The sequence below is a fragment of the Strix aluco genome, chromosome 2, assembly GCF_031877795.1.
Source record: "Strix aluco isolate bStrAlu1 chromosome 2, bStrAlu1.hap1, whole genome shotgun sequence".
Taxonomy (NCBI): domain Eukaryota; kingdom Metazoa; phylum Chordata; class Aves; order Strigiformes; family Strigidae; genus Strix; species Strix aluco.
In genome coordinates this window covers 128,526,381-128,540,749 of record NC_133932.1, presented here as the reverse complement: position 1 = coordinate 128,540,749, position 14,369 = coordinate 128,526,381, and the positions used below count along the sequence as shown (strand labels likewise).

The 14,369-nt window shown below is 38.5% G+C and overlaps 1 protein-coding gene across 1 annotated transcript in view; it reads left to right on the top strand.

Annotated features, from left to right (window-relative positions):
* Positions 1 to 1,992: 1,992 nt before the first annotated feature.
* Positions 1,993 to 14,369, top strand: part of TYR (tyrosinase) — a 50,825-nt gene continuing 38,448 nt past the window's right edge. Inside the window, exons 1-2 of the mRNA XM_074817016.1 lie at positions 1,993 to 2,835; positions 12,805 to 13,021. Coding sequence (XP_074673117.1) covers positions 1,993 to 2,835; positions 12,805 to 13,021 — 1,060 coding nt within the window. The remainder of the gene's footprint in view (positions 2,836 to 12,804; positions 13,022 to 14,369) is intronic.

Here is a 14,369-nt window from a genome sequence, read left to right as displayed (position 1 = left end):
TATCTGAATCACTGACAGTTATTCAAAACAGGACTCTGCTCAATAGTAGGTCAAGAAGGGCGTGTGCTGCTCCTCAGTCACATTCCTCATTCAGAGTTTCTCATTCATACCATTTCACAGGGGATTTCTCTATTAACCAAATGTTTCAGAAACTTGTCATATGACAACTCAGATTCTTATTTTTTAACATGGAACTTAAAATCTCATTTGAATATAAAAATAGGCTATTGAATGTATTTGTGTGTATGACTGTCTGCCTAAATATATTTCTCAGGGCTTTTCTGGTTCACTCTGAGGCTCTACCTCAAGCCTTTCCCAATACCTGTAGCTTTTCAGTGAAAATTAAAAAATATATATCGCTATCCTCAGAGATGGGTCTCTTCTTACGTTTAGCAGTTTTGCACTAGCCTCCACAGGAGGAACAGTAAATGAAATAAACTGCAAAGGTTTCCCAAACAGCCAGGCACAGAGAAAATAAAATAAATCAAACAAGTAACATTTCTATGATGAAATCTGTTTTACAAGCCTAACATGGAACTCAGGGGAATCAGTCAAACAATAGTAAACATCAGCCTGTGGTTAGAAATATTTTTTGAAAAAGCACCTCCTTTTCCTTCGCCCTTCTTGCTCCCAGCTCCCCCATCACAGGCTCCCTGGCAGCAGGACTCAGTGATAATCTCCTGGAATACCTGAAGCGTAGAAACCAACAGGATTAAAGCACCTCGTGCTCCTCAGCATGGTCATGTGATGACCTGCTGATCCCAGCAAAAGGCATCGTTTCCCAGCAAAGTTCTCACTTTATTTGCCTCTACAGTGTTCCTGCTCTGCTGAGATTCTCCCTAAGCATGAGGAAATAATTCACAATGCTTTTAGTAAAAAAATAAAACCAACAAAACCACTCTTACTAATAACAGTGGTAGCTGAAGAAAACTGTGGATAATTCGTGTGCAATTTGCCTAGCAGTAAAACAAGTGCTGTCCCTTTGTTTCAAGGGGCAACTTCAAAGGATGTATACTTCTAATGACACCTGTACAACTCTGTTAGCTCTGGTCAGGCTAATGTATAAGAAGAAAGAAGTGGGTGGCCTGGAAGCTGCCCAGTAATGTATTGAGTAAAGAACACAGATATGGTATTTGCAAACTGCTTGATGGGAGAAAAACAGGAGTCAAGATTTGTTTTCCAGGTCCAGAGATAGCTCCTTAAAGCGCTTTCTGCAAATCTATTGGCAGATTGCCCGTATTCCCCACAAAATCATGGAGAAGATTTTGGTGCAGATTTCAGTGTGCCATTAATTGTTAAAGTGCTATGGATTCTAGGAGAACAAAAAATTACATTTTTGTGAAAAGTTTATCACTTCCCTTGTGAAGTTACTTTGCTGTACGCTGGCCCAGGGAAGGTATCTTACAGTTAAATATAAAAATGTCACTATTCTGATTCTGCCCTATGTTCAAACTTAATCTGACCATATTTTACATTTTCTTCCTCTTAAAAAAAATAGATAGTTTATTCCTAAATTTTTTATTTTCTCATTTTTAGGTTTACTGTGCTTATTTAACTCATCAGATTCTTCTGGGTCTTTTTTTTTTAAGCAACCGTTTACTCTAAAGTATATAATCAAGCAAGGAATTTGAAAAGCTGACAATTGTTTCTGTGTCCAAATTTTAATTTTACTTCCTCTCCAGTTGCCAGAGGAAAGTAATCATGTGCTAGGCAGAAGATGAAAGTTTATAATAAATGTCTGTATTTTGAAATCAGTAGGAGGTGGGGAAAAAAGTCACTTGGCTTTCACCCAGAACATGTGATAATCAGATTAACCCTGAAGTGTATTTTGCGTGTAAATGCATCCAGGGTAGGAATGGGGAAGGACATTGGAGGGTGCACTGTAGCAGAAGTCAGCAGTGAAGCATTCCTGGTGGAGGGGAGGAATTTCTTTCACACACAGGACTTTGGAGGGGTCAGAGAGAGCACTCTATGCACTGAAGCGTAATGCCAATGCTCTCCTGCTGCTCTGTGAGAATGTCGCTGTTTGCCATGGGTTTTCTGCTAGTCATCCTTCAGCCTTCCACCGGGCAGTTCCCCAGAGCCTGTGCAAACACGCAGAGCTTGCTGAGGAAAGAGTGCTGTCCCACCTGGGATGGAGATGGGTCCCCTTGTGGGGAGCTTTCCAGCAGAGGGTCCTGCCAGAACATCCTTCTCTCTCAGACTCCACTGGGACCACAGTTCCCTTTCTCAGGAGTGGATGACAGAGAGGACTGGCCCTCTGTATTTTACAACCGGACATGTAAATGTGAAGGCAACTTCATGGGATTCAACTGTGGGGAGTGCAAGTTTGGTTTCTCAGGAATCAACTGCACTGAAAGGCAACTGAGAATGAGAAGAAACATCTTCCAGCTCACCACCAGTGAGAAGGACAAGTTTCTTGCCTACCTTAACTTCGCAAAGAACACCCCTAGCCAGGACTATGTTATTGCTATTGGCACGTATACTCAGATGAACAATGGCTCCAACCCCATGTTCAGAAACATCAATGTGTATGATCTCTTTGTGTGGATGCATTATTATGCCTCTCGAGACACACTCTTAGGTGGGTCCAATGTGTGGCGGGACATTGATTTTGCCCATGAAGCCCCTGGTTTTCTGCCTTGGCATCGGGTCTTTCTGCTGATGTGGGAACGTGAGATCCAGAAGATAACAGGTGATGAGAACTTCACCATCCCGTACTGGGACTGGCGAGATGCAGAGAACTGTGTGATCTGCACCGATGAATACATGGGTGGCAGACATCCCACCAACCCTAATATACTCAGCCCAGCATCATTTTTCTCCTCATGGCAGGTAAGGACAGGCCAAGGGGAAGGGGAAGGGGAAGGGGAAGGGGAAGGGGAAGGAAATTATCCTAACTGACTTTAGGCACTTAAGTGAGGTGCACAAGCTGGGACCTTAGCCTCCCTACATTCCCTTAGATGTTCCTGGAGAGAAAGTAAGCACTACCAGAGAGAAAATCAGATTTTATGTGGACCTATTCTTCAATTAGAGCTGTTCATTTGTCTCTTTGTCTCTTCTCTCTCTGACTGTAGGATTTAGGCTGCTTAACTGAGAACCTAAAGTTAAGGTGGGACAAGGAATTTATGCCTTTGTGTCCAAACATGGCCTTTAGCAGGTTAAACAGGCTTGAGACTGCTGCAACAGTCAGGTGACAAAAAGTAGGAATTATGTAGACAAATTACTAGCACACAACCATTGCAGGATAACTGGTGCCTGAATTATGGAAATAGAAGCAAAAAGTTTTTAGGCACTCTACCTCTCTTGCAGTGCTTTCCTCCATCCAAGAGTTAAAAACTATCAAATTAAGTTAATCTGCTTTCAACTTTAAAAACAAACAAACAAGCAAAGAAATAAAACAAATTTTTAGAGCACAGAAGAACCAGCTGTGTAATTCACATCAGTAGTTCAAAAGAAATACAAGAAGTAATCTCTGTTACTCAAAGGAACTAAGAAGTAAACTCAATAGCTATTCCTGCCACTTAAAAGCAGTGTAAACCAAGGTAAATTTACATATTTACATGGGTGATATGGTCTTATATAACTGATCTATACTGTGCCATTCTAACACTGAGAGTTTCTAGATTTTTTTGTCTCTTGCTCATTACTGCCATGTCGCTTAACAGAGTGACAAAGGTCTATTGGCTTCCATAGACACACTCCATCATGACAATAGCAACAGTCGCTTCTGGCACTGAAGTCTATGATTATGTTGGTGTAAATCTATCTTTGTTCTATTTATTTCTGTAGCAACAGCCCAAATGAAGGTTGGGCAGTTTTAGTGATTTAATGGAAAGTGAAAGAGATACAAGCTTCAGCAGCTCTGTGATATTCTGGCATTACAAAACAGCAACTAACTGGGCTTACTGAGCTGGTTGTACTGTATTTAGTCTTGATTTGTGCCCTCTGAATAATATTGACTGTGTATATACCTGTAAATGCAAGTATTCCCAGATATTGTAACAACAGACCTATTCTAGGACATTTTCTGGCATACATTTTGTATGTATTGATTAGTTCTCCCCCAAACAGGTACTTTTCAAAGATCATTCCCAGGATAATGTTTGCATGTAATCACCCTATTTGGGAGATGATTTTAAGATTATTTAAGATGATTTTAAGATGATTTTACTGACATACACATGGATTATTTGATGCCATTTGGTCTCAGTGTCCAGGAAAATTCCTAGCCATATTTAATTTACCAGTGTAAGCATAACCATAAAATAGATATAGCTACAAACATGGACTTTCATCCCGTTTTCTAAGATTCTGCTCATTTCTAACAGTATGAATTTGGATGAACACTACTAACTTAATTAGATTGCATTACCAGAATGAAGTGGATCTGATGCTGTTTTGCACTGAGGTGAATAAAGAGTTATGTGAAAATGATACAAGTGTTAAAGTGGATTAAATGAAATTAGAATTGCACTGGTTACACATGTCAAGTGAAGGTACCAATATAGTATATTGGATGAGATAACCAAGGTAGTAGGAGGCAGGTAATATAAAGGAAGCAGCAAGCTGCTAGCAGAAATTTCTAAGAGACTTCGAGAGGTCAGATAGTTATGTTTAGCTCATTTTTTACAAAGGTATTATTAATCATATCTAGATTCTTACACTTTTTCCATCCTAGTAATAAGTACCCAGGAAACTTATGAGTAACAATGGATATATTTAAGAAACAATCAGGTTTATAACTTCTCATTTAAGGTCAATTCCACAAATATATTCTGAAATTAAAGACAATTTTTTTTATGAAACAAGTTGATTTAACAGATATTTTTGTATAACTTTAATAGGTGCAACAATAAAAATTGTGCTAGGTTTAAAATACATTCAGTGCCAGTGTAAGTATATAAGAGCACCTAAGTCTTTTGCTGAAGTTTTCTAAGTCATTTCTGAAAATGGGTGTTTATCGCTTATATTTTTCAGCCACTTCCGGAAACGTCGCACTTTTATCAAAATTTCCAAACCAGAACTACATTACCTTTACCTTCAAAGGCTATAATGCACCTTTAACATCTTCTATCTATGTATATCTCTTCTGTCTCATCTAGAGAAAGAATGAAAGAGATTAAACAGATCTGCATTTTCAGTCAGTGAGTTTGGGGTGAAGATACAACACAAACTGATATGTCTTTATTAGCCTTGAATCCAAATTTAAACAATTGCTTATGATGGAATAACAATCGATACAGTTCCTTCAAGTAGTACAAAGTAAGAGATCAGAATCTCACTCCAGAAAATCAAAAAGGAACAAAGATAGCCTTAGCTTGAACCGGAAAATAGCCACAGATCTGCTGCAGAATATGCTGATTATCCAAGATCTGTAGCTAAACATCAAGAGAAGAAAAAAAAAAAAAAAAAAAAGAGGAGGATCCAGAAATGTGAAGGAATTTATGATTTTAATAAGCATTCAAAATAAAAAGAGGTCAAGAGAAACCTTTTGAATAACACATCCATAATATGGTGTCCTTTTCAGAATTTCAAGCCTTTCCAAAGCATAACAAAACAATGCTTGCTATGTTAGGAAATAGGTATAGATTTATTAAAAAAAAGGTAAAGTGCCTATTTGCAGAACAGCATCTCTCTTTTTTTAATCCCTAAAGAAAGGAGAAAATACTTTATTCCATTGAGAAGTTGCCATGGCAACATGGATACCCATGAATACATGCTGAAATTCTTGCTTTCGCCTTACTTTTTCTTCAATATACTGCTGTTAACACTTAGCTGAGTGAATTATCTGTCCACATTTTTCTCATGTTTATCATCTAAGTGACACTTCTGATTCTTGCCTCTGTTTTTACCAGCAAGACTATCAGCAATATTTAGTGTTTTTATTTGTTTGCTTGGCTCATGTTTTAGGGTAGGTGGGAAGGATTTTCTCGTGTTTTCAGTTACTTGTTTGTGATGATTCAAGTGTTGCATTCAGGATTAGGACTGCATGACACCTATTAATGCTTTACCAAATTTTGCAATTCCGTGTCGACTTCACAGACAACTATATGGGAAATGGAGATCTTCCATGACATTTTAAGAGTTCTCTGTTTCAATGCACATTTCTATAATTATTCAAGATAATGGATTTGCTAAAAAAAATTAATTATTATGCATCACTTAAATAGTAGCAGGTGAAATTCTGCTCTCCACTGCACTGGAACTAATTTGGAGAAATAACTGAAGTCAATAGAGTTACAAATGCATAAAAAGCCTACTGCAAATAAAAGCAGAATCATTCTGATGGTAGTTTATATTAGAGTTTGGGGATCCCTACAGTGTGGTAGACAGACAATGAAGAAAATAAAGCAGGAGGGTGTACGTGCTGGTTTTGTTTTGCTATTGTGGCAAGCAGCCTATACCACCAACTTTAGCCCCTGTATTTTGCCTCTTCTAAAAGAAGATTGACTTGAGACAAGTAATTGCATAACCTGGAGAGCTGTCTGCTCTCAGATGTGCTGGTGTAAACCTGCAGCCAATTCTTTGTAACAAGTACCTAGAATTTCCCTTAGCACTTCATTCTGCAGAACCACTTACACAAATGTAAAGCTACTACAAAAGGGAAACAAGTTACACAAATAGAAAATTGATATAATGCCCCTGAACTAATAATGACAGTACTTTAGAAGCATTACCTGAAAATATGACTTCATAAGAAATTCAAAATTCAGCTATTCAGACACAGCTATTTAATTCTAAGCACAGTTTATCAGGGAGTTGTATTGCTGGTTGAATCGTCTGAGATGATCATTTGAAGCACTTTTTTATGTCCACCTTTAAAAACTTCAGGAAATTTTCAAAAATACAAACACAAGAAACCAACACTACCTGATTCTTAAATTAGCCAAAGTCTTACATCCATCTGCTCGTGGATGCCTGAGTATCTCATGAACTCAATGACTTTATTTTTTTATTACAACTTAATAGGTTTTGGTGCCAGCTACAGGCTGGTAAATTAAAAAGCAACAGCCCAAATGGAGCAAGTAACTGTAAAAGAAGAGTTTATCAAAATTGGTCTCCTAATTATATGCTTACATGGATTATAAATTTGAAACATTTTCTATTACAAAGAGGTAAGTCTCCACATGCCACACCTCAGTACCACAGCCTGAGGGAATCAGATCTGTGCACAGCAGGAAGACCCACTCCGGCATCGTTGGACTGTTTATGTCACTGTAATCCTAAAGTAATTCCCCTTCTTCCACAGGATCACAAGTGGGTGACAGCAGAGTTTGGCCTGTGGTCGCTTGGCTGTTCTCTGGCATATAGCCGTGTTTGCTCAGGAGTCGTGCAGGGTAAAAACTAACCATCTTCAGAGGTGTATAAATTAATAGCTAAGAAATTTCATAAAAATTGGGTTTTGATAATAATTCACCAGAAAAAAAAAAGAAGCCTACCTGTAGAGACATGTGTCTTTGTGAATTTGTGGTAGACATGGAGACAGCGACACTAACGGTACAGCTTGGAGACAGTCAGAGAACAGGGAATCACAGTCTGCCAAAGCAGAAAGTGTTAATGAATATTTCAGCAGTAACTGATAACAGAGCTTCCTACTCCACCCCAACACCATTCTGAGGTGCTGAATGGGGTGTAAGTTACCCCCTAGTTCTGGGCTGCCTCTGAGCAAAGAGGATGAAACTCAGCCAGCTTTTACTGAAGGCTGAGAAAATACCTTGAAGGCGCTGGGTTTGTTTCAGTGCTGTCACTTCATGCTTATCTCATCTCCTTTTAGTTTGAGTTTCACAGCTCCCCCAGTTCATGCATATGGTGTAAGGGTCAGAAAGATAATTAATGACCTTATCCTTGCACAAAGGATAATTCTTAGAATTTCTTTGAAGCCTTGCTTTCCAGATTTTCTTCTTTTCATTTGGTCGTCTGCCTGTTTTACCTTTCAATTCCTGCTAATATTCAGGAGTACATGAAGAAGCAGATATAAATACACACTGTCTCTTAACTTTTGGTCTGCTATAAATACAGCATCTTTTAAAGTTTTGCCTATAAAAACAAGCTCCCAAAGTACAGTTTGTTCTGTGGCAGGTTATTTGGGAATTTCCTTGCATTTTCGTGGTTTGGTGAGTAAATAGCTTCTGGATGCCACTTAATTAGGTTTAGATTATGCCAGGACATAATGCAGCCAAAAAAGTAAAAATTAAACCTCTTTACACTTGCCAAATGTGTTAAATCCAGTGTGAGGGATGCACTGTAATGCCGTTCTCTAGCAAGTATGTGAGAATAAGTGAAGACAGAGAAAGGCAATGAATCAGTGCAAAAGCTCTTTTGGCCACACAATGGGACCCAAGGCTCCAGTTCAGGAGTCTAGACTTCATGTAGGACAAACAGAGAGATAAGAATATGTCCTGAAGTGCCCACATCATACCCTTAGGAGAGCTGGGATGGGCACCACAGATAAGCAAGTCATGTGGTTGCTCTGGCTGTAGTCTGAAGTGTTTTTTTCAGGCAATATTAACCTGGAGCATAATACTATGAAATCATGCTGACATACTTTCTGGATGGGGCAGACTCCTACTGGATGGACTCAGAAGAGAAGCAGAGCAAGGGACCAGCTCTAAAGGAAGCAGAGGTGTGGATTAACCTTTGAGTAGCCATACTTCCCCAGCAAACTAAGGAACTTCATATCACTTTGTAAGTGAGCCAGCTATTTCAGTACTGTAGAAAATTATTCATCACCTTTTTCCAAGTGTTCAGGTATATATTACATGTATTACATGACCGTGTGAGCATGGATCTAATAAATCCAAAGCAACCACAAAGAATTTGTCACCAAAACCCCCAAAGCTTTGAATTTAAAAATAGCTGAGAAAGGACTGAACACTGCTGAAGACTCCTGTAATGCAAATCACTTTATCTAGGCACAGGGGCTGGTCTGTGCAAGCAGTTGCAAACTAAAAGACAAAAGGGTTTCCCATTTGAGAAAAGGTGCGAGACAGCAGCAACACTTCCACACATTTAGTCTGTTTTCTAAGAAATGATACAAAGAGCTGTGCTAAAGATCTCAACTGCAGTGCACTGAGGGACTTTTTTTCTGGGTGCTACAAAGCCCAGGAGCGATGCTGCATATTCTGGACTGCCATCTGCTGGCATTTGCTCTGCTAACTACTTACATAAGCTTTTCCTCGGAATATCTTACTAACAATTTCCCTGGAGCTGGTGAATTTACACATGCAGGAGAGCAGGCACTCAGTGCAGTTTGAATATGAAGCTTTGTCCTGGGTGAACCGAGAAATTTGCTCAGGACTGTTCTGAAAGGGAACAAAAAAATCATGTGTTAAAACAACATGTTTCTAGTAGAAAGTCCTCCTGCTGAATGAAAAAGCAGCAATGATGCGACCCATTTTGTGAGTGCTTTATGCAGATTATATGCAGAACCATTTAACTGACTTTTGTTCTGTTACCACTTACACATCACATGACTGCTAAACCAGCAAATTATAGTTTCAGGATAGACCCATATTTTATATTACCTAAGTTACACCTTTCTGGAAAAGCATCCTGCCTAATATGGACAGACTTTAATTTTCAGTTCAGAACAAATAGCAGAAGGTCTCAACTAAGCTTTTTCATTCCTGCCCCTTATGTTGGCATTTCTTGACCATGGGTTACCAGATGCCTTAAAGCATCTGGCTTCTGTTTAGGATGAATTCATTTAGTCAGACAATACACTGAAACATAAACAAAAAAAAAAAATTATCACTCTAGACATCTATAAGCCTCATAACATTAATAGTTGCATGGAATGCACCGGAATTGATAAACAGAACAAAGGGGAAATTTTCCTTTGTTTAGATATATTATCAGAAATATATATATTCAGAGATATATTTCTCATGCTTGAAGATTTCCTGTATGAATATCTGAAAACCCAGTCTTGAAGGCAGTGTGTGATTCCTTTTTAAGACACAACAGGAATATGCCCCCAGGACAGTGGGAAGAGGACAAAAAGATAGGAGGTGATGGGGCAGAGAAGCCAGAAGAAGATACGGCCCTAGATAAGGTCCATAGGAAACAGCTAAACAGAAAATCCATATGATTGTAGTTTCTGAGCAAAGTGCTCCACTTGGGCTGAGCTCCACCAGCTAAGACACACTTGCCTTCTTCACTAGTGAACTTGTAGGGACATAGGTTTATGCATTCTTTATAAACAAAGACATTACTAGAGCATTTCCTTCAGCCTGAATCATCCCTCTATTTTCCATCTAACAGGAATAAACGCTCTCAGTAACACAAAACAATCATAAAAACAGCACCATAGATATGCTTTGTCTTTATAACCGTAGGTATCTCCCTGTTGCTACCTCTCCCTTCTCAGTGGGGATTCTTAGAAAAGACTTCTTAGAGGTACAGTCCTGACCCAGTCAGTGAGCTTCTGGGGGGAATGCACACATGAAACTCTCTGCTGGACAACTACCTACGGACTCCAAGGTCACCTTAGTGTTTTTAACAGACTAGGGAAGATTTCAGCTAATAAAGAAGTCTGTAAGAATAAATTTCTCTGATAAGATTTCTTATCTTCTCAAAAAAAAAAAAAAAGATGAGAATAATTTATTCATGAGATTCATATTCATAGGAAACTTATCATTTAAGAACTCCAGATTCTTAAGAAATCTAGGTTATATCACCAGCTCTGTCATACATTTTCTGTGAATTTGTGGTCAGATCACTTAGAAAAGGATTCATCTCATCTCCTTCTAGTCATTCAAAAGTTAGTTAGGCAGCAAAGCAACTTTTCTTTGGCTCTGTCTTTAGTCACTTTAGAAACACATCCGTGCCTCCAGGGTGTGATTCATTCCATCCTAATGCAGGAGCAGAGCATTAAGTTGAACACTCTTAATTTTACTTCCCTTGCTAACTGCAGTCTGGAGACAGTTTCTGCATTGATTTTTTTACAAATATTCTTTCATTGACTTAGTCAATGGAGAGCGTTAGGCACCCCTAGAGGTAAGTACATCTCACCTACCAGATATCTGGCTTAGGAGGACTGAATGACACTCAGGAGATGCCTCTCTCTATTGACTGCAGAGGTCATCCTAAAGTGTTGCTTCAATCTGGCAACTTTTACACAGCTAGTGCTGGTGAAATGAATCACCCACTCACTTCCTTCACTAACAAAGAATCTTGTGTTCTTCCATCCCATTCACAGCAGATACGATTGCTTTCACTTACCTTCTCATTCATTGTTTTGGTCCATGAAATAGAAACACAACTCCAGGATGAAACAAGTCCAGAGGCTTCAGTGTTATGTGTCTTCTCCTCTATGATGTCTCACTCAATTATGAGATTTGTTCTTTCTCCACACAAAGTTCTCATTAACCACGTTGATTACCTGCTAACCACAGAGGACTATATTTTGAAAGGATCTCTGGTGGTTTAGAGTTGGGGTTTTTTTGGTGGGTTTTTCAGAAAAAAAGTAAAACAATAGACAGCAATTTTGGTTCAGAGCCTCAGCCTCACCTGAAAGGGATACAAAACAACTTCTGGGAGTTTTGAGCCACTGTTTTCCTGTTTTATTTTCATAGACCCATCAACTGTACCACTATACACACCGACCAAACACTTTAGTCTCATCTTCTTCCTGTCATTGTGTCATTGTATTTTTCTCCATCCTCCATCCTGAATCCATATCAGGCAAGTTACTGAATATAAAGTAGAAATATGAGTTATTACTTGTACTAACTCTCTGTAGGTTTATTGTACCAGAATATGAAAAAATACTCCATCTCATTCTGATTACTTCTTTGGCCAATCAGGGGATGCAGTGAGAGCTCATGGTCATCAGAAGACTCACATCCTGAAGTAATGAATAAGTTATTGTGGCTTAAAAAGATATTGAGCAGCACCTTAGTGAGACTTATGGTCTGTATGGGCACTTTTAACCCATGGCAAATGTGAAGGAGTTTAACTCAGCCAAAATTAGCTGACCATCATTTGAAGTTACATTGAACCACCTTGCTCTTCCAGGAGTCTCAAATTAGATTGTCAGCTTCTGCAGATCATCTGACAAATAATGACTTGTTATGCCATGGTAAATGGACTTTGCCTGTGAAGCCAGTACATTCATATAAATGATGTTGGATTCTGGTGGTATTTAATATCTGTATCTATCACTCTGTTTAAGGTCCTTTCCAAATACCCATCACTATGATACATCAGTTGGTGATATATGTTCATCCCCACAACATTCCTGGGAAGTAGAGCAGCATCTTTTCCCATTTTGTACCTATAGCATCATCAAGATATAGTGAAACTAAGAGCCCATTTAGTCTGACAAAGCACAGACAGATATTTTCAGAATAAAAGTCAACAATTCCCCCTCTTATTGTGTGGAGAGAAAACTCTGTGATTATGGCTTTGTTCAGTAGTCTGCTGAAGCAAAAAAGTCTCCATTTAGCAGCTGCAGCAGCAAATTTAACTCTGTGTCCTGCTGCATTGGTAGGTAACACTGAATTTAGCCTCAGTGAGTGTTCAAGGACATAAATGAGAATTGATGCCTTAGTCCATGTGAGTAGTTTCAGATACTATTTCAAAATGTGCACTGTAGTAGTGGGGTGTCGTCCATGAAATAACCCAGCTTATATAAAAATCATAAATAGAAAATTTTAAAATTGATGTATATTTTTGCAACAAACATTACATTTTACATTTTCTTTGCTCCTTTAAAAAATATATTAAATCGAAGTACCTCTTTTATTTGTTTTTAGTCTATGCAATTGCAGCTCTTCTAATAGAAAGTATTTTATACAGGTAATTTGTACTCGGTCTGAAGAGTACAACAGCCAACAGGCTTTATGCAATGCCACAGGTGAGGGGCCTATACTGCGAAATCCTGGGAACAACGATAAATCAAGGACCCCAAGGCTCCCATCCTCAGCTGAAGTTGAATTTTGCCTGTCACTGACTCAGTATGAATCTGGATCCATGGACAAAATGGCCAATTACAGTTTCCGAAACACTTTGGAAGGTAATGTTTTATTCTGTTATGCCATTTCCATTGTCTCTGGGGTTATAGTCCTTAAACTCTGGGCAGTTTGAGCTGATTCAATGAAGCACCACGCAAAAGGACGGAAAAAAAAAAAAAAAAAAAAAGAAAAAGTTATGCTTTCTCCTGGAATAGCAACAGACAGAAAGAACCATGTGAAAGGCATTTGATAAGAAAATAGAAACTATAGACTAGATCAGACCATAGATCCTTCTGTTAGGGGATATTGTCTCCTGCTATAGTCAGCACCAGGCACAGCAAAGAAACGTAGCACTGCATAATAGAACAACTAATAATCTTTTTACACATGATCATAACCATATCCATGTGGGTTACAGGTTTGCCCTGGAATCCACTGTCTTCCAGAGGCCAGGCTGGACCACAAGGGTCAAAGAAGATGCTACTGGTTGGCATGTTATGTCTACATCCTGCCACTCTAAACTCCATAGCAGACTTCTCCCCAGACTCTAAGGATTAAGGATATTTATACCTCAAAAAAGACCCTTAGTATAATTTCCAAAAAAATTTAGTTATTTATCTTAATTATCTAGCTATCCAACCTGTTTTGAATGCTCATAATTTGCTAGTAAACAAGAGTTCTTTGCTAAAAAAAATAGTTATTCTTAACTATCTGTCTACGCAATCTCCTTTGAATCTTGCTAAATTGCTAATAAACAAGGGTAACACATTATATATTTATCTCTAACTCTTTCTACAGTATCATATATCAGCTGAATCAAATATGATCTACTTTTGATGTCCCAGAGATTTTTGCTTGCAAGGAACTCTGCAAGGGCCAAAACAATGCAATATAGGAGTTGGTGTGAAGATAAGAAAGCAAAGTTTTTAATATGTTCAGTATTATTCTTACAGCAGTGTGGAATGCCATAAAGCTTTCTCAGGGAAAAAAAAAAGAAAAAAAAAAAAAAAAAAAAAAAAGGAACAAGTTTCTTCTCTAAAACCAGTCAAAAATGTGGAATTTGTCTGCTGAAGCCAACAGAGAATCCAGGTATTAACTGAGTCCAGCTCTGGACATAGCTGTACTTTCTACCTTTGAAAACAGAAACCACATGAATTGTGGGAAAGAAAAAGGTGACATAATTGAGTAGTGGTTTGCTCATATTCTTCTCCATAAAGTATGTGAATAGAGGCAAAGGGTGGAATAGGAGGAGTATAGAAAAGGCAATTGAAGTAAACAAGTCATGAAATAATGAGGGTCTACCATCATGCTGCTAGTATTGTAAACAAAAACAAAGGCACAGTCTATGTCAGTTATGCAAAGCCACATAGGGGTTTACTGAGAAGCAGAGTCAAAATGCACCACTTGCTT